Source organism: Agelaius phoeniceus, chromosome 21 (assembly GCF_051311805.1).
Source record: "Agelaius phoeniceus isolate bAgePho1 chromosome 21, bAgePho1.hap1, whole genome shotgun sequence".
Taxonomy (NCBI): domain Eukaryota; kingdom Metazoa; phylum Chordata; class Aves; order Passeriformes; family Icteridae; genus Agelaius; species Agelaius phoeniceus.
The window spans coordinates 5276389-5300586 of NC_135285.1; the positions used below are offsets into that span (position 1 = coordinate 5276389).

The following is a 24198-nucleotide window of genomic DNA, read 5'->3' on the forward strand; positions in this document are numbered from 1 at the left end:
AAGGATGATGGGGCTGGAGAATGTGGAGCAGCAGGTTGGGGATGAGGCAGGGGCAGCTGCAGGTCCTGGAGCTCCTAGGGAACAGGGGGAGCCCAGAGCTCCCTGTGGAGGTCTCTGAGGGCTTGGTTGGGTGTTGGGAACTTATTAGAGGAGTGACTTCCCATGGAGAGAGGTAAGAAAAGGGATTATTTGGTTTATTTATTGCTTTCAGTGTGCTGGGTTTGCAGGGATGTGTTGTGGCTCTGTGCTGCTGTGTGACACTGGACTTGGTGCCACTTCTCTTGAAACAGAAGCCATAAAAATGCAGATTTTGTGTGTGGGAGGTCATTTTAGGTGTGGAGGATGGTGAGGAGTGGGACAGAAAGCTGGGAACAGGTCACCAAAACCTTTCTTGTTTCTCAGGTGTCACCAGCCCGGGAGCAGCCTTGGCTTCCCCCACTGCTGCTTTGCAAGACAAGGATGAGGCCTCTGCTCCCTGCAAGAGGAGTTTTCTGCAAAAGTTGCCAAAGTAAGGGACCACATTCCTTCTCTGTGCCCCTGCCAAGGCTGGATCATCCCCTGCAGGACAGGGAGCATCCACTGCCCCATCCCTGAGGAGCCAGCACTGTGCTGAGCCCTGGGAGCTGAGCTGTGGGGCCAGGCTCTAAATTTGAGGTGGAAGAAAATGGTATTTTAGGAGCAGATGGAGGTTGGTTTGCTTTTCCTTCCCCCTGGAGGGTAAGGCAGCACAGAAGGGTTTGGTGGATGGGGCACCCTCAGGACTCTACTCCTCTGCAAGCCAAACCTGTTCAGGCTGGAGGCCAAACTCATTGAAAAGGGTCAGAGGAAGGAATTTGCATCCAGGGATGTAGAGAGGCAGCCCCAAAACTTCAGCAAGCACTAAACTCACTCCTAATTTCCCCCTGACAATAATGCCCAGGGCTCCTGGATCACTGTGATCCATGCAGGGCACAACTTGAGACCAGGCTTGCTTGGGGATTTTTTTCCCTAATTTCAGTAATAACTCAGGCTCCAAATCTCATCTTATTCATGTCACTCACACTAATGAGCCCAGCCCGATCCAGCAGGGATGTTTGGGTTTATTTCAGCTCCCTGCAGGCAGGAGCTGGGCAGGAGCTCAAGCCCAGCTGGGCTCAGTCCTGCTGGGTCCTGCAGCATCCCTGGAGCTGTGGGCACAGCTGGGCCAGCACATCCTGCTCTGGCCAGAACATTCTGCTGGGCCAGAACACCCTGCTTGGGATAGCACATCCTGCCCTGGCCAGAACACCCTGCTTGGGATAGCAAATCCTGCCCTTGCAAGAACACCCTGCTCAGGGCCAGCACACCCTGCTTGGGATAGCACATCCTGCCCTGGCCAGCACACCCTGCTCTTGCCATCTAGTGGCACAACCACCCCAGGTTTCTCCTCCCACTCCAAGGAGCCGAGGCCCAGCTCAGGAGGGAAGGGAGCAGTGTATGGAGAGGGTCTGTGCTATTCAAGCAGGGTTTTTCTAGGTTGTTACAGCTGTGAGATGCCCTGCTGTGTGGCATCCTCAGTGTGCCATGGCTGATGCCAGCATCCAGAGGCCAAGAACGCTCTGCCAGCAGCAGAAGCCAGGGCTGGAGGTGCAAATCCCCCTGCATGACCACTGAGAGGGGTTCCTGGGGTTTAACACCAGGAGCAGCTTGGGCTCACTGGCACTGGAGTGGCTGGATGCCACCACAGCACAGACCTGACCTCCCTGCAGTTCCTGCCTTGCCCCAGTCCCTGCCCTGCCTGTGCTGGGACCCTCTGGGCTCCAAGGAGGGACCAGGGTCAGGTTTGGGCTCTTTGCACCTCGGGAATTTGTATCAATAGAGCTGCAGAGTGTTGCCACTTCCTTTTTTATATTTCTCTTCCCACATTGTCATTTATCTTGGGAGTGATGACAGGATTTGCTTTTTGTTGGTTCAGGAGGGTTTAAAATAAACCCAAAATGTCCAGAGGGCACATTCAGCTCTGCTTGGCTCTTTGGGCCAGGCTGGAATGGGAAAGGTTCACCCAAATTGCTCTGTGGTTCCATATGGAGGGTGGGGAGGGCTCTGCCCTCTCCCTGTGATCCCACAGCAGCCCCAGGAAGCCCCAAACCCCAGCACATCCTGCAAAGCCTCCCAATGAATGGGCAGCTTTGGTGGAGATGAAAACACCACAAGATCTGCTATGGTTTTGTTTTTAAAAACACCTGAATGCATTTGCATTGATTTATTTTTAATACAGCAGCGACCTGTGAGCTTTGGGTATTGTTTGTGTTCGTTCCCTTTGGCAGAGGTGGGTGTTCAGTGGTGGGCACAGGCCCTGCTCTGCCCCCAGGGCAGTAAATATTGCATTTTCCCAGTGCTACTGCACAGCTGCACATATTGCAGGGGGCCTAGAGAGCTGGGATAACCCCTGCCTTTGTTTTATTAACTTTTTTCCCCCCCTTTTTTTTTTCCTTGATCTCAACTGGCCCTCAGCATCCTCTTTGAGAAAGACCTCAGCCTGCTCAGTGCCTGTGAGCCTGGGGATGAGCAGGAGGTTCAAGGTCACAGGTGGTGAGAGCAGCCTCCCCTGTCCCCCCTGAGCTCCTCCCTGAACCACTCTCTCAGCAATGTTTCCATTCACCTTGCCCACAGAATGAAAGCACAGGCAGCAACTCACTAAGCAAATGAGCCCCTCCTATAATTCCATTTGCTTAGGCTGCCTATTTTTCTCCTGCATAATTATTTTTAAAGGAAAATTTAATTTTGTTTAATGGGTACAAAGTTTAACACTTGGTAAGCTTTGTCTTCCACAGCCACCATCTGGTGAGCTTTTTTCCTGGATTTTTTTTTTCTAATTATTTTTAAACCAGCCCAGTAAATTGTGTGTGGTTAAGAGGCACTTCTCATTAAGATGAAATACTTTGATCTTGTAGGATCATCTGTTTTTAAAGAGGTAATGATATCCTGCATCTTTTTTTTTTCTTTTTTAACCAATCTCAGTGGTGAGACCTGCCCAGGTGTGAACTGGGTGCAGCAATTAGAGCCTATCAAAAAAAAAAAAAAGGGGTCAGAGAAGATCTCTGAGAGGGCACAACAGAGACCATTAAGAAGTAAGTGGCAAATGATCTCAGGAAAGGGAAACATTTAACCTGGTTATTTATTTATTTTGAAGTGCAGATGGTGTGGGGGGAATAAAAGGCTGCAAGAAGACCAAGAGTCAGGGGAATGCTATATATAGCTGTACAGCTGTTTCCTTCAGGTGTGATAACTCAGAAACACAGGATGATTAATTTTGAAAGTTGAAATGTATAGCGGATTCTGATTACATCTGAGTGTCTATAATTTAGCTACTTAGTAAAATTAACTTGACGTTTTTAGTGAGCTGTGAGGACAATAATGTGTATAGAGACTGAAGAACAAGTTTGACTGCACGCTCTTCCCTTACCTCCCCCCGTTTTCCCCAATTCGCGGAGTTTATTTTTAATTTTTCCCGTTTTTCTCGAATCCACAGGAATGGGGCTGGCTCCCCCTGCTGGCTCCGGGATGTGACACTGGGAATTACTAATTCCAAACAACTCAGGGACACAGGGGCTGCGGGCACAGAGCACCTCCCAGACCCCAGGAATTATTAATTCCAGAATATTCAGGGACACGAGGCTGCAGGCTGGGCTCTGCAGGGCACAGGAATTAATTCCCAAAAATTCAGGGACATGGGCTCTGCAGGGCACAGAGCACCTCCCATCCCAGACAGCAGGAATTCATTCCAGGAAAACTCAGGGACACGGGCTCTGCAGGGCACAGAGCACGTCCCAGATACAGGAATTAATTCCAGGAAAACTCAGGGACATGGGCTCTGCAGGCTGGGCACTGCAGGGCACAGAGCATGTCCCAGACACCAGGAATTAATTCCAGGAAAACTCAGGGACACGGGCTCTGCAGGCTGGGCTCCTGTCACTCACTCCTCCAGTGACAGGACAAGGGGGAATGGCTTTAAACTGAGAGACAGGAGGTTTTCACTGGATATTAGGAAACATTTGTTCCCCATGAGGGTGGGGAGGCCCTGGAAGCTGTGGAAGGGTCCCAGGCCAGGCTGGGCAGGGCTGGGAGCACCTTGGGGCAGAGGAAGGGGTGCCTGCCATGGCAGGGGTGGGATAATGGGATGGGATGGGATTGGGAAGGAATAGTGGGATGGGATTTCAGGTCCTTTCCCCCCATGTGCTGTGCAGGGAACAGCCCCAGCTCAGGGGTGGGTGAAGTTCCAGCTCTCCCCACCCTCAGGGCACAAACTCAGAGTTTTGTGGCAGCCCATTACAAAATCCAAGGGCCAATAAAACCCCAATCCTGTATTGAGATCTCCCAGTCCCAGGGCTTGGATGCCAAGGGCAAATTTCCTTGTGCAATGGGGATGTCATCAGCTTGAGAGGGAAAAAACATCATGTGTTGTACAAAATCAGTTCAATGAAGTCATGCTTGCACCACAAACTCTGCTTTTGTAACAAAAATCACTTCAAATTATGGTCTTGTTAATGTTAAACTGAACTATTTTCCCATTCACTTTGTGTCACTCAGGAAATAAATGATGTGATGTGGCTGCTTTGGTCAGTAATGCCCAAAGTCTGAGGCTTTAAACAAAATAACACAAACACATTTGTGATTATTTTTCATTTTAATTGTCTGATTCTAAGTAACATTTTCAGACACACCATCAATCTAAGTACCTAACGAAAGCCCAGCATCAGGCAGCTTCCAGAAGAACCTTCCAGAGATGGTTAAAATGCTTTAAAATATTTAACATTTTTTCACATTGCTACAAAACAATGACAACTGGCAGAGTATTTTTTTTAACCTACATTCTTTTAGCAGGAGAGAAACAGTGGAAGGTGGAGAACATTCTTGATTCTTTCAGGACCTGTTTGACTACAACAACAAATAATTTTACAACATGGCAAGTACAAATATAAAATTTCAAATGTGCCAACTTTAAAAAAATCTGGATTTTTCCTCAATAGCTGCAGTACCTTGCTTCTGGTAATAAATATTAAAAACCATCTTTACATTACAGAAAATGTTAAATAAGTTATTTACCAAAAGGTGTCATTTTTTGTCCTTTTTTTTTTTGGTCAAAGGCTGATTCCATTAAAAGAGCTGAACAAACATTTTTTACATCAATAAATATTAAGGCAGCACAAAGCAAACAACACTCACAAAACCAGTCTCTGTTAGCAGAACTTTCTCCTTCAGAGAATCCTTTTTTTGCTGGTGTAGGAAGGTGATTTTTGATTCTCAGCTGGTGGGACCTGGTTAAAAAAAACAATAATTATAATTATTATAGAGTACTTCAATGCCCACAATTTGTCCCAACCCCATCCTGCTGCACAAGGATGTGCCAAGAGGAGCTCCTGTGTTCATCAGATCTTCAAATTAAAGTGCTAATCTTTCTGTGAGCAGAAAGATTATTTTATTGTTTTATGTCATCACTTTGTAGCTCAGGTAGGGCTGAGAACAGCACAGCAGCTGCAGAGGGAGGTGCTGCTGCTGCTGGGGAGGAGGGAGAAGGGATGCATGGAAAAGGTGAGAGGAAAATGTAGGGAGGGGCTGGGAATTGTACAATTATTGAGAATGGAGGGGTGAGAGGGGAGGAGTGGGATTTCACAGTCAAGGAATGCATTGCACCCTTCAGGGAGAAAAGTCTGAAAAAGAGAAATCAAACCAGAGCAGGGATTCCTGAAACACTCCCAGGGACTGAACTCCCTGCACCAGCAGAGAGCTGCTCCCAAAGCTGCCCCTGTGTTGGGTGTGTGGGTGAAAAACAAAAGCACCAGCAGTGAGTAACACAGGCTCCAGCTCTGAACAAGGGTGGCTCTAGAGCTGGCAGGTGCTCAGGCTGTGCTCTCCTGGAAATGAACTGTGGGAGATGATGACAGACATGAATATTAATCTGAGGAAAGCATCAGGAAGGAGAGGGTTTAGGTGTTTATGTGGTCACTCATAAAACTCTTAATTCAGCCATCAAACACAGCAGGCTATTTATCACACTAAACTGCTGTCACCCAGGCTTGATTAGGTAGCAAACCTGAAGCAAATCAGACTAATTCTGCAAAATACTCCTGACACAGCACTGTGTGTTTCTGACCAGCAGAGACCAAGGAATCCAATACAAGCAAAACTTTTACTCACTTCCAGGTTTCCTCTAGCCTTCTTCAAGACATCATGTGTTAAAACCACTGGAAAGAAAGAGGAGATTAAAAAGATTAAAAAGAATACTGCAAGTCTGAGTAAATTCCCCGTGTTTGTTTTATGACCAAACATGGAATCATGTCTGAGCAGAGGATTCCCTCAGGACTGCAGCTCCAGAGCTGTGCCACCCCTGGATTGTCATTCCCTGCTGCTGGCCTGTGCTCCACAATCTGCTTTTCAAACCTGAGCATCCTGGAAGTGCCCTTGAAGTTTTTCTGCCACATGAAACAGGCAAAGCTCAGCCCTGCATGGATCCCCCAGATCTGCACAGCTCCTGCTCATCCCTCCACCCAAGCCATACAGGAAGATTTTCTGTTCCTTTCAAGGGGAAATGGTGCATGGCTCAACTCCAGTTTGATCCTTTAAGGATCCTCCTTGGGCTGGGGAGGGCAGTTAGGAGGGGGAGAAGAGGACAGATGACAAAAGGAGTCAGTTCAAGGACAAAGCAACCTCTCTGTGCAAATCAAAAAGCAGTGGCCTGCCCTGAAGGGTTCCAGGTTTTCTCCATTCATCCAGCCCAGTCTGTGTCTGTGGGGCCAGCAGGAGACCTGTGAATGGAGGAGGGGGTGTTTCCAAACAAAACTGGTATTTAGAAATGCCAGGTTAAAGATGTGAGTCTCCAATCTGTGTCAGTCCTGTAAGTGCTGAAATGCACCACTCACAGTCACCAATTTGATATTCCAGTCTCAAAAATAAACAATTTAACCATAATAAAGATTTTTCATTACAACAATAAGAAGCCAACAACTCCAAGGGTAGAGCTGTCATGAGATAATTACACCCCTGGCAGATTACTGCAATTTGGCACTGCTTTGTTCCATGCTCAGAGGTTCAGATGAGGTTTATAAGCAATGAGCTCTCTCATCAGAGAGAGCACACAGAAGACTCTGAGCCACAAGAATGTTCCAGTCCCTGCCTCTAAATATATTTAGGAATGTTCAGCTACATAACAGAGGGAACCTGAATATCCTCACTGAAGCAGGCAGGTAACAGGATGTGTGCAGAAAGAAGGCAGGCAAGGTCACCCACTGCAGTGCTTTTCCCTTCTTGCTAGCCCAAGGAGAAGGGAAAAAATCTCAAAACCAAGGGGAAGCCACCTGATAAAATCCAGCAGCTTCAGGTGGTCCCTCAGTTTTGCTGTAGGCTTGGCCAGGAATTTGTGTACAGATGCAAATCAGAAACATTTCTGAAATTGCTCTTTTAAGACAAAGGCAACTCAACGTCCATAATTCCCATCATCAATGAAACTTGGAGAAAACCACATCCAGGTCTCTTTGTGTGGCAGAGTGCTCACTGCTCAGAACAGCTCTGCTAGTAAACCCATTTCACCTGGCAAACTAGATTTTTCTAAATCAAAACTCTTAAATTCAGCCAATGACAAGAATTTAGAAGCTGTGCCACTGCTGGCACAGCTGCTGCTCTCCAAGCAGAGATTTGCATTACAGAGATTTCAGAAAATGCAGGTTTCAGTTTCTCAGCACCTCACTCAGAGGAGGTTGAATGCCCTGGAAAAAAAGTGAGCAAATTTAGGGCAACAGGCACTGTTTGCTTTAGTGAAGTGTGGGTGGCTCAGGGACAACATTTTGACTATAAGGGTAAAATCTGTTGATTTATACCCAGCCTAGCTCTGCAATGACTGAGATGACACTGGAACTGGACAAACCAGACCAGTGAATCTGCCCCAGGGATATTATTTGGAAAGACATAATGGAATGGCTTGGATTTTTACATGACAACCCCAAACTGAGCTATTTGGCTCTACAACCTGAACAAAACATAATTTATGATTTAATACGAGTAATTTGTACACATATAATATAGAAATTTTGAAAGTGACCAAACACCAGCCAATAAATGCTTGAAACAACAAAAATCTGCAGGCAGAAGATATATGGGCCTTAGATATAAAAATTACAGGCTATGGAGCAAAATAACATTTATCATTCTACATTCCATTTAACTGACTTGAGTAACATATAATATTACAGATATTTCTATCACTTTGTATGGTGAGGAAAATTTTCCAGCCTAGATTAATTACTGATAACACAAGTGCCACTCCAGCAAGGACTAATGAGCCATTCAGTCCCACCACTTCAGAGGAGGCGAGAATGGATTTTTTTTCATTTTATTTTTCTACAGAAGAAAATGAACTGTTCCTCCCACAACACACACACTGCTGTAGCAGGAAGGTAGAGCAGAGTTCCATTCAGATCTCTTCTGGTGAGTGATTAAGGTCTAAAGCAGCAGAGATGGATCTCTTCAAACAGACACTTGGCTTAACACAGCTACAACACTCCCTTTGTCCCACTTGTTTTCATGTCTCCAGATCATTTTCTAGTCATGGGCCACTAAGGGTAAAATATAATTCCACAGTATGGCCTAATTTTTCTTTAAAAAAATTATTCATAGCAAGCTTTTGTTTCCCTTACTCTGAGCTTGTTCTCCTGCACTTCTCAGTCTGGGGCAGAGCACAGAGCTCCTTGCAGGGCAGTACCTCAGAAAATGCAAAATCCTCATTCCACATTTATTAAGACCGAGGCAAAAATCACAATTTGGCAATGTCACAAACTTTGTCTGAAAATGTTTACAGCAAACAGAAACTTTCCCTGTGTCCAGAGCTGGTGTAAAATAGAAACAGAAGTCTCCAAAATGGAACAACCCAAGTAGGAATCAGTGGCAGCTGCATGGATTGACACATTATCAGTGCTTTGTGTAAAACCATGAACAGCTTCCCATGATATTCTCTACAGCCTTTTGTACTTTGGGCAACTGCCAGCCACTGGAATGAGGCTCCATCAGCTCAGCACAGCCTGAGCCTGTCTGTCTGTCTGTCTGTCACAGCTGGGGCACACGAGGGAAACACCAATTTTAAAGTCACCCACAGCCTACAGAAACAGAATCAGATTCATTATTAAATCAGAATCATTATTGATGCACACACTCACACTGGTCAATGATGACCTTCTCCATGTTCTCCTTCAGCTGGTTTGTGGAGTGCAGGCGTTTCACTGTGCTGTGCAACTTCTTCTCTTGCTCAGACAGTTTCTTACGTAACCTAAATATTTCTGCTTTCATTCCTTCATCCTAAATTGAGAGAAGAAGGGAAGATATTAAACTACTGGCTAAAAGTACTTTCTACATTGGGAATTGCTCAATACTTTTGGACAAGTACCCTCAAGCTTCCCTGGAGTACCAACAACTCAGAGCAGGGAAGGACCAGTCCTGTCCTTCCTCCTTCACATCCCCCATGACATGAGATTCTGTGATACAGTTCCAATTCTTAGCTGGAATTTAGTGCAAGTAATTTTTCTATTAGACTGAGGGAAGTCTGTTAAACTGGTGCCTATTTTTGTTCTAAACTAGAAAAGATAAGGAAGGGATGAACCAAGGGATCAGTGCCAAGGGATCAGTGCCCTGTGTGCCAGGTTCAGAATTCCAATTTCCTCCTTGTGTTCTGTTAATGGCTGATGCTGCCTCTATCACAGGCCTAAAAGGCACTGGGACAGTTTAATTGCAAAATTATTTGACAGTATCATTATTAAGGTTCAGTTTTCACCACCAATCCCAACAAAGTTCTGGTCAGTGACTTGTAAAACAGGACTGTGAGAAGCCCTGGCACATCTGCCAGTGTCACTGATTTGGGTCCTTGTGCAGATTTAAACTTGGACCTTTTTTTTCTTGTTGTGCCACTTGTTAAATTATAAAACTACTGGAATTTGCTCCCACTATTTATCTCTGCAGAAGAACTGAAGTATCATATATACTTCAACTCCTGGGGCTGCAGAGAAGGCACTGAACACTCCCAGTATTTTAGAACCCAAACTTCAAGAGAGAGAGAGAGAGAAAGATTCTTTCATATTCTGCATTTAAGACATCGGGAGCAATCTAACATCCTTAAGATCAGGGGGTGTTGGATAAGAAACTCCAGAAAAAATTCTATTAGGCTCTAATGAGGAGCATCCTGGGAATTCAGGCCCCCACACACACATTAAGATCAGCCTGCAGAAGTGACTGATCCAAGTCAAGGTTGAGATCAGTGACAGGAAAGCAGGAGATGCATCCCCCACATCCTGAAAGCCCTGTGGGGGTGAGAGATGTGCAATCCCTGCAATCCAGGCCAGCAGGAGCTGTCTGCATGGATTACACACACGAGGATAAAAATGGAAGTACACACTCTTGCCAAGGCATCCCAAATCTGGAGTGAATGTATCAGACAGCAAACTTCACTCCCACTGCTTTTGGGATTTTATATATTTAAGGATGCTAAAAAATATCACCAAAAATGTTATGAAATTATATAGAAATGTTTCTTTTCCCTAAGTTTGAGGGGTTTTTCAGAAAAATCCTGCTTCCTTTAATAAACACATAGAAAAACCTCAGTGAAATCACTTTAGATTTATTTTAAAGCCAGGGTTTGAAACAGTTTCAATGCTGAGTGGTGGTATTCTGACAGCAGAGATATTTCATTCCTCATTTAGTTTACTTTTATGCATTTGAATAGTGCAATCCTTTTTAGTTAAAGTGTTATAAAACATGTCTTGGGGTTTTGTCACACTTTCACAAAAGCTTCTTCTTTTACCACTTTGGCATCAAGAACATAAAAGAAAATGCAGCTGAGATTACATCAAAGTTGCTGATGTTTCTCTTCTTACCAATACACACAGAATCAAATTGAATTTGGTTCAAATAACAGGGAGCCCAAACCTTTTCTTGTTGAGGTGGAGCTTTTGCCACCTCCCTGGATTTCCTGGATCTCATGTTAGAGGATTAGATATTCCATTTTTATTATAAAGGATGCTGAAAATGAACACCTGGCCATGCAACACCACCAGGACATATTCAGCCTTAAATCCATGTGGCTGGAGACTGGGGGCACAATTCTCCAAAATGACACATCTGTAACTGCTGCATCTTGCTGGAGACATTCCCAAAGTCCAAAAAACCACCCCAAACCCCCAGCCCAGCCCAGCTGTACCTGAATGCCCTGAGCAGTACCATGAGCAGCTTTCAGGGGAAGAGAAACTCTCCAAAGAAGCTTCAGGGAACGTGCAGCCTCTTCCAAAATCTGCTGTACTGTGTGAGTGCTCGTGGAAAAGCCATGCAGGGATGCCTGTTCTGGTACCTGCATCACAGGATTAGAGACATTTTCTATTTTATACTTAAACCATTATGAAAATGTAATCTTAATTAATGGGTTTAATCCAGCTGGTGTGATTTCATATTTAAGATAATGTACACAGCCATTGTGTGCCATAAAAACTAATCTGTTAGTTAACAAAGGCTGCTGAATTATGCATTATCTGAGAATTTCAGGGAGGGAGGGGATTTATCCTAATCAATAACCATGATTAACAATAGATTATATTTACTAGATTTGCTATGCCACATGGTAACACTTGGCAACTCTCTTCTTTCTTCATTTGCATTTTGTGTCATGTTATTTGAAAGTCAATGATTACAGACATCAATTTAAGCAATATAGATGTTTCTTCCTTAGCAGACCCTTTAAACTGTTCCATTTAATGCTAAAATAACTATCAGGGTACACATAAAATGTTTTCCTCGGCTGACAGATGAGAAACCAAATGAAAGAAATTGCATAAATGTGAAATAAAGGAGGGAAAGAATGTGAGGGGAGCAAATGAATTACCAAAGCAATGGTGCTACAGAAGGGGGAAGGGTAATGAAAAAAAAAAAGCATTTGCAGTTCCTGCCCCATGCAGGATACAATCTGAATATTTATTTAGCATTGTTATCAAACCAGAATCCTCCTGTCACATAAAATATCCCATTTGCTAAGTAGTCTGAAACTTCAGTGATGTTAGGCTTGATAGGAAACTGCAAATTGTGAAACTTACTGCTTTTATCTTTACACCAACAAAACAAGTTAAAAACTTAGAGAGATCACTTTTTCAGTCATTATCAGTATGTTAACTAGGTCATTGGGAAATATATGATACTTCAGAGAGTCTTAAGTGTCATTCAGGCATCATTTGACTGCGTGAGCACACATGTGATATCACAAAAAGAATTTCAGAATTGTTGCAGACTGCACCTTCAACAGCTTCACTAATTATAACTGCAAAAATAAGTAGCACGAATTTATCCCTGCAGTTAAGACCTTCTGTTTTCTGAAGAGCAGTAAGCATGCTTTTTACAGCATTTATATTATCATCAAATCACAGGGGTGAAAAGGACCTTCATTAGACACTTAGTTTCCTTTCCCTCTCCAAGGCAGGAAAGCATTACATGGAATTTTTTAAACATTGGCATAATCCATCCTCAAAATTGCCTCCAGTCAGTGTCTCTGAGCACCCTCCATGCCAGGGGTTCATTATTTTTACCACTGGCTGCTGTTTTCCATGCCTGATCCAGGCCCTTCCTGCTGGGGTTTAAGTTTCTTAGCTCCTTATTAGATGCCACAGATGTGCACAGATTGTTCCTTCCCTTTAATTGAAGCTTGTAGGCAAATGTGTCTTTTTCAAACCACCCCAAACATGCCATCATTAACTGTGTCCAAAAATTAATATTACGTAAGAGAAAAGTAGCAGAAGTAAACACTAACTAGGTTCTCCTATTCTAGACAAAAAGGACTGAGGTTATTCAAGACAAAATAAACATTTTACTGGTTAAACATCCTTTAGATGCAGCAAGAGCATCATGAGTGTTCACACTGTCAGAGAATGAAGAAAGGATGATACTCTGAGTCCTAGAAGACAGTATTTGATCATTAATGAAATATTCAAGTTTTTGGACTAGTTTATGATATTGTTAAATGTTCAACTGATAACCAGGAAGTGGAAAAATATTCAAAAATCTTCCCTGAAATATGAATGTAATATGAAACAAGCCTCATCAGCATACATCAATCTTTAATATACAGTTACAATCTGGTGTCACTAAAAGGCTGAATTTAACTAAGGGGAGAACTTTATCAGCTCTGTATCACATTTCTTTTAATTGTCTCATATTTCCTGGGTTTATCTCAAGCCTTCATTATATGAAAATCCTAATTATTTTTATTCTTAGGTTACTTTTACACACCCCTAGTTTAAACCCTCTCTACAGCATTTTAGATTTTTACCTGGGGTTTTCTGCTGCTGCTTTTGTTTGGCTTTTCTATCATTTCCAGCACAACAAACACCAATTTCCCTAGCAAAACCAAGCAGTTTTACTTCATTTAAAGCCAAAACTGAAAGTGAGATTGCTTAAAGGCCTTGAATTAACTACCTCAGAATCCCACTGAGTCCATCTAGACAACGACTGTGCCAAGCTTGAGGCATCCTGAGTTATTCAGTCAGTTCTTCCCTTTGCACCACTTTGAGCCTCTGGGTAAAATCCACCCTCCTTTAGAGGATTTCAGTGCTCACCTGTGCAACCCCAGGGCACTGGGAATATTTCCCTGTCTGCTCTGGGATGCCCTGACCCCCAGAGGAGCACTGACTTTGACCCTCATTCATGGAAAAAGTTTCCTAGACTTCAAGATAAACTAGAATCCACAAAAGTGTGAAACATTATAGAGAGTAGTGTAGGTGTATCACTTGGTGAGAAATTTAGGTTTTGGGATTTTTAGTATGTTGTGGGTGGAAGCAAGATGGAGGGCACAGGGTGTTGTCCCGGGTTTCTTTTTTCTTCTTCTTCTTCATGGGTTTGGGTGGCATTTTGTAATTAGGCAGGAAAGTCTGCATTGGGGGCTCTGTGGGATCAGTTATTGGGTTAAAAGGGAAAATAATCCAGGTGTCAGTTTAGTCTTAAAAGCCCTTGTAACAAGAGATGATTAGCCATTTTGTGCCTTCTAATGAAAAGCTGCAGAACTCACAGCAGTGAGACTGTTTCACTGATAAGAGACAATCAACACCCGAGACCGAACATCACCTCCAGCGCCTTCAATCCAAACGCAGAGAAACCCACGCCCACCTTCACTGCAGGCTCCTGCAGCTTGGTGCCAGTGAGCTCCCTGAGAGCCATCTCCATGTGTGCCAGCACCTGCTGTCCCTCTGAGATGTGCTTCCTCAGGGCCTCGTAGTCCTCGATGAGGCCCAGCACGTGCCGGCCGCTCCTGTCGGCCCACATGCGATGGCCGGGCACCAGGCGTGGGGTGCACGTCCTGCTGGAGCCAGAGCTGCTGCTGCTGCACACTGAGGCACTGTCCACATCACCCTGAGGGGCTGCCTGAGCACCTGGCACAGAAAAATAGAAAAATCAGGGTGGTTTTTGTTGGGGAAGATGAAACAGGAAAGCCTTGTAAATAGGATTGTCTGGCAAAAGGTTTTGAGAATATGGAAACTATAAGCGAGATTGAAATGAAAGCAAGCTTTGAGATCCCTCAGTTACTGAACAACTGGAAAACAATGGTGTGGCCAGCTGAAGGTGATCCCCTTTTGATGGAACAACACCCTCTGCTTGCAGACAGGCCCAAGGGGCAGAGCAGACCCTGCCAGCTTGGCAGAAGGGGCCCAAAGAGGAGTTTGTAGGGTTTAAAATGTAACACAGGATGGTAATGTAATGATTCTTATAGGCTGTATGGAAATGCTGTAGGATTTGTATCCTGTACTAGATTGGTTAGTGAGAATCAGAATATTCAACACAGAAGAAGATTTATGGTATTGTAACGGGAACCTCGCTCTCTTACCCTTTTACTCTCTCACCCTCCCATCCTCTCTGCCCTCTCTTCTCTCAGGCCTGCTCTGAGCTGTGCCTGGCAGCTCCCAGCAGGGCCCTGCCCCCAGGCCCTTTGCAATAAACCCCAAATTCCAGACTTGGCTCCAGAGATCTCTCATCTCCATCCATCCTGACTGTCCTACCCCCCGATGCTCCTACAGGTTTTTATCCTCATACAAAAAAATAAAAATTTAATTTGTACTCGACTGCTGTTGAACAGGGCTGGGTGTACCTGGGTTCTCTGCTGAAATGCAGCATCTGTTCTGCTCACCAATGTTTCTCCTGGCAGCAGGGCAGTTGCAGAGATTTTCTACAGGTAAAAAGGGAGAAGGAAAGCTTTAGATTAGATTTTAAAAACCCCTCCCAGCTCTTCAGTTCTTTTATTGCTGATGCTACACTTGGACTCTGGAAGCAGGGGAAACCAGCTGATTTTTCTAGTGTCATGCCATGGATCTTCCAGTATTTATCTACTTTTATACCTGAGCATCTATCCAAATTCCAGGTATCTCCCAAAGTCAAACCACAGATAAAAAATCTAAAATACATCCTGATTAACATATTTCATTAACAAACATAACCTTCCCATTAACTCTACAAGCACTAGGACACTTTTTTCAGCTGTACCAGACTAAAGATTGTCTCTATATTCCTCCTTCAGAAGTTCCACATTCCCTAAGCACAGGAGAAAAGCACATCTAAAAAAAGTCAGCTGCTGACATTGCAAGGAATCTTTCTGGCCCATGTGGTTTTATCTGGATGTATGGAAAGCTTTTATTGTGCAGAACACTTTAAGGAGGAAGATTCTCGTGCCCTCTGTATCCCATGAACATCAATACTGGAACAATAACCTAACCCTGGGTGTAAACATTACACTTCCCTTTATTTGCTAAAACAGCATCACTTAACAGTGATTGAAATAAAGGTAAAACATTCCTCAAGGGCAAAGAGGGGACAACTGATTTATCCAGAGCCCATTTAGTGCACTTATTGATCATTCCTGAGTAACACACACTCACCCTTAGCAAACACTATCGAGCTCAGCAGTGGAAAAAGAACCCCCCAGGTAAGCAGAATTTATGGCAATTTACTGCAGGCATCCTCCCAGCCCAGAGACTCTGCTTTGCTGGGATGCAAAGGAAGCACCAGCAGCTCCAGGACAGTGCAGGGTGCACTTCACACCCTGCTCTAACAGCAGAGGGATTTGAGGAGAGCTGCTGGTGTTTAAGGCTGTAAGAAGCACAGGTTGTGCAGTAGCCAAAAGCACACAGAGCACAGTACCATCCAGTCCTGCACAGGGCTGAGAGCCTGGCTTCAACACACAGTTGATATTAACAGCTGACACTGGGCCCATTTCCTCTCTCTTCCCCTTGGAAAGCTGTTGCTCTAATTTTTCATGCAGAGACTTGTTGGTGTCTATGCTCCTCTCCAGCTGCACTCGCAGGCTCTGGATTTCAGCCAGCAGCTCATGTAAATCCAGTGGATTCTTCTGATCTTTCTGGAATTCTTCTGAGGCATCACATCTGGGATCTGAGACAATTTCAAAAGAAACACTCAAACAGCTCTAACAATTAAAATAGTATTTCCCACCAGAACACTCAGCAAGTAAGTTATAGTCAGTGCTATCCTCAGTATTAAGAATTAACTACAAACAGCATTAAGATAATGGTTTGACAAAAAAAAGCATGTCTTAATTGCTTCTACTCTTGAAAGATTTAAAGGGTTTAACATTTTTTTTTTACTTTGCCCATAAAAGCTACTGTGTCTCATGGCAAAAGCTAAAAAATTAGATAAAAGGAGAATGAAGAGGATTTACAAAATGTGAAGTGCAGTAATGCACACTCTGGGGAAAGGAAAAGGAATGGGGAACATCAGAGTGTGGAGGAAGGATGGAGTAGAACTGGGAGTTTAATTTTATACACCAAAGGAAAAAGAAAACAGGGATCACCTGGCAACCAGAGGAACAAATCTGAACCTGAGAAAAGCAAGGGCTGTGTTTGCTTTCTCACAGAAAGAGATCAGTACACAAACAACTCCATGCATTCCTTCCTGCTGAAATCCAGCTGTTCAGGGGGTTCTCCAGACAGCGGGAAGGGGCTCAGCTGCATGAGGAAGGTGCTGCCACTCTCTAAGGACATCAGGAACTCTGCAAGGAGAATCCCTTCCACCCCTGAGCTCTGCCTCAAAGCCTTGTCCCTACAGGGCTCTTCTGCTGCAGCCAGGCAGCAAAACCAGTGGCTGCAGGGCATAACACAGAGCAGCAGGGAGAAAAAAAATCAACTTTTAAGAACTTCCAGTGGGAAATTTGCTGGATGTGGTAAGGGCTTTTCAGCAGTGAAAGCATCCCACTCTTTGCCTCAGCACACCAACAGCTACACGGTGGCACAGCTTCCAAGGGGGAGGGAGAACTCGGGTGAGCTCCAGTCCTCCTCTAACTTTCAGTGACAGCAAAGTGGACATGAAATTATTAAACACCTAATTCAGAAAGCAGTGCCAGCACTTCTGCCAGCCCCAGGGAGAAGCCTCTCCCCCCACCTTCAGCCAAGAGAAAGCAGAAGCTACCTGAGTATGCAAGGATGCAGCAGCAGGATTTTAGAAGACAAGTAAATATCTAAGATCCCCAGGAAACTCATCCAGCCTGAGCCACCAAGTCTTCAATTCTGGTTTTTAGCTTAGCTAAAAAGATAAAGGAAACTTGGGGGTGTGTGGTCAACATCTGACACACCTGAGGCTTGCAGGCACCCCAGGGGAAAGCATCTGAGCAGGAGGTTGTGATCTCTCTTTGCAGAGCAGACACAAGCAGGGGCAAAGGAACAGTGACCCAGCCCTCCTGGCCTTTGACAGGAGCATGTTCAGAGGGAGGAGGTGCAAGGGCAGAGGGCACAGAGCCAGCTGTGCATTTGTACCTGTCCCCTTCCCTCTTGCTTCTTCCAGCTTCTCATACACCTTGATCTCAGTCCGCAGCGACTGCAGCAGCTTCTCATTCTCAGAGATCTGATGCTGTTTTACATTAATTTCTGTTTGCAACCTGTGAAGTCCCAATAAACAGCTGAGTTAAATTCTGATATTTTTTTCAAAATCCAAAATCCATTCCTCTTTCCCTCCATAATTCTTCCCTTGCCTTTTGAACATATCCATGCCCCTCATTAATATTAATGGCTATGGCTAAACAGATGCCTGTCACACTGACAACTTCTTCTCTAAATGAATTTTTAAATGTGGACCCAATCAATACCTGTTCAGTTCATTGCGACTGCTGTAAATTTGACATGTCAGGTATCTGATTTCATCTTCCTTTTGGCAAATTTGTTTTTGCAACTTTTCGTTTTCCTTCTTCATGCATTCATGGTCCTCATGAAGATGCTCAATGACTGCATTCTTCTTAGAAAGAGATTCTCTTAACTTTTCATTTTCCTTTTGTTTATCTGAAACAAGAAAAAACACAAGGTATCTGCAATGCCCACAATGCACTAAGGCCACGATTTTTAACTAAATCAGCTTTTTCAGAGACTATCCAGCTGCTATTCCATTATTGCTAATCCCAGCTTGAATGTTTATGGTTGAGCATGGAATTTCAGGGGTGCAAAGAATGGCTAAGTCAATTTAATGAGTGGACTGTGAATATTTTCCTGTTTTGGCATGGGTTGCAGGCTACTCCTGTAAAGAACAGTTTACATTTTTACCTCTAGATCCTTTTGCTAGCATTGCATTCAGAACTTGATTTTGCTTCCTCAGGAAATGTATTTCAGAAGTCAGGGAATTATGCTGCTCTGAGCCATGGATAAAAATGTTTGCAGAACCTATAAATATATACATAAAAGATGATTTATGAGTCATCTCTAGGTCATTAAAGATTAAACTTTCCAGACAAGAACAATTTTAAAAATTGCAGAAAAACATGCTATAAAAGCTATTTCTCCCCTATATATTTTGAAGGTTATCACTACAGGCTAAAAGTCAGCTCAGGTTAATGCCAAGTAATCCAAAGCCCTGTGCAGCACAAGTGCCTCTCATTGCTGGGCAACCATTACTAAAATTGCAGAATTATCCCTGGCAGTCTTTATCTATCAGCTAAAATCCCAACAGGACAAAATGCAGGAGTATTTCGTGACACTGCCATGATTTGAAAAGAAAACTGTAAGAGGGTTTACCATGTATTTCAGTCTTGCTCTGCTCACAGTCCACTGTATTTAGTGAGAGAACAATGGGATTCTACCAGCTAATCCACAGGGGTTAATGCAGGGAGGCTTGTAAACAGTCTGGTGAGAGATCTCTTACCACACAGGCAAGAGCACAAGGCTGGAGGCTCTGTCCTGGCCTCAGATTACAAACTCAGAGCCCATTTATGATCACAAGGATGAAGATTTATCCTTCTTAAATCCGTGTTTCTAACATTTAGATAAATAAGCCAGTCCTGATCACCCATCAGCAGCCATGGGGAGGAACAGGCCCCTCCAGAGCTCAACTCACCCTGTGTCCCCTCTCCTCACACCTCTGAGGATGAGACCCCCTGTCCTCCAGGGGCTGGATTTCCCTCTAGAGCCTCCACAAGAAGCTCTGGGTAACTGGCAGGAGTGAAATGTCTGACTTTGACAAACACCAGGCAGATGAATCCTGCTCTGAGGACCTTGCTGCACTAGGCAGGTGACTCTAAGAGTTAAATCCTGCACCCAGCCAGTCAAACCCCAGCCCAGGTAATCCTCAGTGCCCTGCACTGCTGCAGCACAGCCTGCAAAGTGCCACTCCCACTCTCAAGGTGCTGCCTCTGAAATGCAGATCAAGTCATTGTTATTGCCCTTTGTGACCTTCTCATGGTCACTAAAACACTTCAGGACCCACCAGAATTAAAAGCATTTTTCAGCTGATTGGTTATCCCAGTATCTCCCACACTTTAAAGCCTGAGATAAGTACATGAGTGTCAACTATTTGGTTAATAGAGAAATAACCAGCTGGCAGAAAAAATTAGCTGAATGTATGAGGAGGATGCCTTTCAGCTCTGGCAGTTCAATTCAATTTGATGTGCTGCACTTCCTCTGAGTAATCTCATTTTATTGTAATCCCAATTGAAGCTTTTACCCACTACCTAACTGGGATGTAGCATGCCATGATATGAACCTCTTGTCACTGCTGAAAGACTCAAAGGCTCTGGAAGCCTGGCACTAATGGCATTTTACTATCTATATGTTAAAGAGTTGAGGCAGCTATGTGAACTCAAAAGGCTTTCTCCTTTCAGACAGTAACAAAGCAATCCAAGTTGAAGTGGAAAGGCTTGATGGTCTCATCTTGATTCTAATTTAATTTATTGCCCATCACCCAGCTTTATCCTATTTGAAAAGTTATGCTATTGCAGTTCTACTGAAAGGCTTTAGAATATAACTATTGGTTATCTTACATAATAAGGGATAATGTAGAGCCAGTGGTAATAGGGCCACAATCCCACAATTTGACCCAACTATTGAGGCTGCTACTTCTGTGCAGAGCCCTGCTGACATCAATTACTCTCCCCACAGAGGCAAAGGTCCATCTAACCAGAGGAAAGTGGAGCATCAGGGCCCACAATTGCAATACACTTGAGTTTTCATCCTGTTTTGTGCTGAAAAAGTGAGTGCTAAGGAAGCATACCTTGAAGGTTTCAAAGGAAACACTGACTGAAAGAAAGGCACTGTTGAAAATCACAGCAATGGGGAAGGAGATATTCACTCCCAGGGAAAGCAAAATAAAGGCATTCAAAAGCTGAAAAGAAGTCTGAGCAGAAACATTAGCTACTTGTGGGTTAAAAACAGCAAACAAACCCCCTTTTAATGTGCACTGCTGTTAAGAACATTTGAAACCTAGGACACTCAAAATTAAACCTTTGATTTTATTTTGAAGCCTAACATTTGAAACTATTGAAGCAATTATTTTAGTTCTACTTGCACTGCAAGCCCCAGCTCTACAGGAATGATGTAGTCATTACCAGCATTTGAGTCATTTACAGGATACTGGAAGCCCAGAGGCATTTAAATACTTAAAGAATCTAAATATTAAAAATAACATGGCAAGAACAGTGGGCAGATGTGTGTATATACAGCCATACAATATTTATGAGACTCAAAATAAGAATAAATCTCTGCAATAACTTCTGTTGAACAAACAATTCAATATCACGAATTCAGCAGGTTGCCATAAACAATTAAGTATGTTACAACTTAATTGTTTTAAAGGAAAACAAACTAAGGACATTCAGTTAAAAGCAAAAATGTTGAATGCAAGTCACAGAATGGTTTGGGTTGGAGGGCACCTTAAGGTTCAATGAGTTCCACCCCCTGCCATGGCAGGGACACCTCCCACTGTCCCAGGGTGCTCCAGCCTGGCCTTGGACACTTCCAGGGATCCAGGGGCAGCCCCAGCTGCTCTGGGCACCTGTGCCAGGGCCTGCCCACCCTCACAGGGAACAATTCCTAATTCCCAATATCCCATCTCAACCTGCCTTCCTTCAGCTTAAGGCCATTCCCACATGCCCTTGGGAATCCCCTCAGCCTCACTTCAGGATTTCTTTTTACACCAAAAGTCAAAGAAAGCTCGTCTATCAGGAAAAAGGAGCATCACTAGCAAGAGAGCATGTGCATATCTGATAGCATGAAAGAGATCTTTGATACAGAGAGAAACAGGAACTGAAAGAACACAGTGACAAAAAGGAGCTGTTCTAACAGGTAGCTGCTTTTTTCCTTTACTTTTCCAAATTTCTCCTGCACACATTGGTAGATGTGCTAAGGCAACAAGAAGACAGATGGAAGGCTTAAGACAGTTTATAAAGAAAATATACTTTCACTGCATTAATGGATGCCCTTGCCAGAATCTTTATGAAGCTGTAAAAGAGTTGGAAGTGTTTCAGTGTGGTTATTTCACGAGCACAGAATGCCTTTCCAGCAGTGTAAATACTTCAGGAATGAAATGGATGCTTTTTATCCAGCTTTCCATCACTGTAAATTATCCCTGAAAGCAAACTGCCATGTGCAGGTTGCCTCCATTTAAACAACAACAGAAATGGATCATGGGGATGATGTAAAACATAATGAATCTAATGCCAATACCAGTGGAACTGAGGAAAAGGAAAGTATGTCTGTATTTATTACCTGCTTCCAGTCAGAGCAATATTGCATATTAATCAATTTTCCTATGGGGGAAAAGGTGGGAAGGACAGTGAAGCAAAGTGTAGAAAAATACAGGGATGGGGTGCTTCAAAAGGTGTTCCAAAAGCATCTTTAGTGAAAGCTGGCTACTTGTGAAAAGCTTTAAATCCACCTCAGAGCTTGGCTTTCAGAGATGCTGAGCACCAGAACAGAGAACAGTGGCTCCAAACCTTTCCAGTGGCATTTGATCCCTCAGGCTCTCATCAGGAAAGGTGGATTCAGTTTCTCATTAAATGAATTCTTACCTTGATCTAGTTCCTTGTCTGTTACTTGTCTCTCAAGCTGCTTCCTCAGTCTCTCATTAGTTTTTATGGAATATTCTAAACGCTGTCTCAGGATTCTAATTTCCTGCAGATGCTCCATTAATAACTCTAAATAAAGCAAGAGACCACTTCTTATTTAGAGCAGATGATTGTATTCTTTTACACTATGTACTCTTGTCAAATCTAATGGGTGTTAATTCTAGAAGATGACACAGAGCTGTTAAAAATGGCAGATATTGAATATCTGACTCCACAATCTCTTTTCCTATACAGTGCTCAAACCATGCATTCAGTGACAACTCCTACTCTACATTCTAACTTAAAGACTTTAAGGCTTTAACTTTTTAACTTTTTTTTTCTTTTTTATAACTTTAAGGCTCTTCAGATTTCTTCTTCCTACAAAAGTGGAATAGATAACAATTTTATCTACTTAAACATTCCCTGTACTGAGGAAAGAATCCAAAGGTCTGCAATGCAGCTCCACACACCACCAGCACACATTTTTCCTTACAACAATAGGAAGCTCCCAGAGTAACTCAGAGAGAAATTTGACTTTGACTTACACAATGCACTCCACAGTAAAGAAATCTGCTGTATCAAGTTTCATTACTGTACCTTTTCCTTCTTGCTTTGCTATTCTACAATTTTTCTTCTGCTGGCTGCAAGTTTCATCCTTCCTCGGGAGCAGATCTGTTCCACCTGTCAGTGTGTGATGTGTCAGTTTATCCATGTCACACACTCCTGGTTTGCTCTGCAATATTTCTCCCTGAACAGGATGTGCCAGCTCAGCTATTAAATTTTCATTGCTGCCGATAAAGTACTGCAAGCATCACTTGTGTTTAGTGGAACTATCCAGGTCAAACATGACACCACTTATTAATTATGCAGCACTTAACAATTCTCAAGGAAACACAACACTGGCTCCTATAAAATTGGAAAATCTCTCCTTTTCCACATAATAATCTCTTGACAATTGTCTATTTTCACCTTAGAACTTGTCTATTTAAAGAGTGTCTGGAGCAATGTAAAAGCTGGTAGCTTAAAACAACAAGGACACAAACTAACACACTTTATGCTGCCTCAAAAAGGGTAATTCAGATGGTTGCCATCTCTGTGCCTCATCACTGAAACTGCAATGATTATGCAAGGAACTGGAAAGCTGAGGCGGACAAACATTCTTCATTATTTCTTAATTAGTTCCCTTGTGTGTTATTTATCAGCTTTTCCCAATATCCAGTAAATCTTCCATGGGAAAAACATTACCTGGAGGGAACTTGCTTGGCAGAAGTGGCAGTGTGCTGTGCTGGCCTTCCAGGTCATGCCTGTGCTCAGGTGAGCCAAGAGGAGACTTCTCTGACAAATCAAAGTCAGATGAGCTGTGAAGAGCAGATGGCACAGGAGACTCATCCTGCAGATGTTGGTACATGGTAGCATTCTTCTCATTATTCCTTTTGTGCCAAATAAAACGGTTTAAAGTATAAAAGTTACTCTATGACTTTGGAAAGTGGACAGAGGATGCCAAATTTACACCTATTTACGGTAAGTTTATGTGACAGGGTATGAAAAACCACTGCACATCAGAGGTTGTATCAAGACTGAAATCCAGAGCTCACTGAAGTCAGCAGAAACAATCACTGGCACTCCAGCCTACTTTGCATTTTCCAGCACCAGGCAGTCACCTCTGTGTTCAGGGGACCTCAAGCTGCCTTGAACAGGGAGCTGAGCAGTTCTGTAGCACAGAAGAATCCCAAGCTGGCAGAAAACCAACAAACACAGCACAACAACACCTGCTCTCTTCACCTTCAGCATCGAGGTGCTGTGACAATAATGAACTTGAGCAGTGCTGCACTGGAGTGACCCCGAGCCAGCCCCAAGGGCAGGGGGAC

The 24198-nt window shown here is 43.6% G+C and overlaps 1 protein-coding gene across 4 annotated transcripts in view; it reads right to left on the minus strand.

Moving 5' to 3' along the window:
- Nucleotides 1-4626: 4626 nt before the first annotated feature.
- The window catches only part of CDK5RAP2 (CDK5 regulatory subunit associated protein 2), a 71182-nt gene continuing 51610 nt past the window's right edge, over nt 4627-24198 (minus strand). Inside the window, exons 28-40 of one of the 4 annotated variants that reach the window (XM_077189109.1) lie at nt 23576-23688; nt 22928-23011; nt 22295-22420; nt 18561-18677; nt 18113-18302; nt 17784-17905; nt 16159-16407; nt 15113-15190; nt 14137-14399; nt 11195-11341; nt 9165-9303; nt 6157-6203; nt 4627-5276 (exon numbers count right to left, since the gene is read on the minus strand). In XM_077189109.1, coding sequence (XP_077045224.1) covers nt 5217-5276; nt 6157-6203; nt 9165-9303; nt 11195-11341; nt 14137-14399; nt 15113-15190; nt 16159-16407; nt 17784-17905; nt 18113-18302; nt 18561-18677; nt 22295-22420; nt 22928-23011; nt 23576-23688 — 1735 coding nt within the window. In that variant the 3' untranslated portion in view covers nt 4627-5216. Of the gene's footprint in view, nt 5277-6156; nt 6204-9164; nt 9304-11194; nt 11342-14136; nt 14400-15112; nt 15191-16158; nt 16408-17783; nt 17906-18112; nt 18303-18560; nt 18678-22294; nt 22421-22927; nt 23012-23575; nt 23761-24198 lie in introns of all 4 variants that reach the window. The other 3 variants (XM_077189108.1, XM_077189110.1, XM_054646555.2) reach the window with 3 other exon arrangements.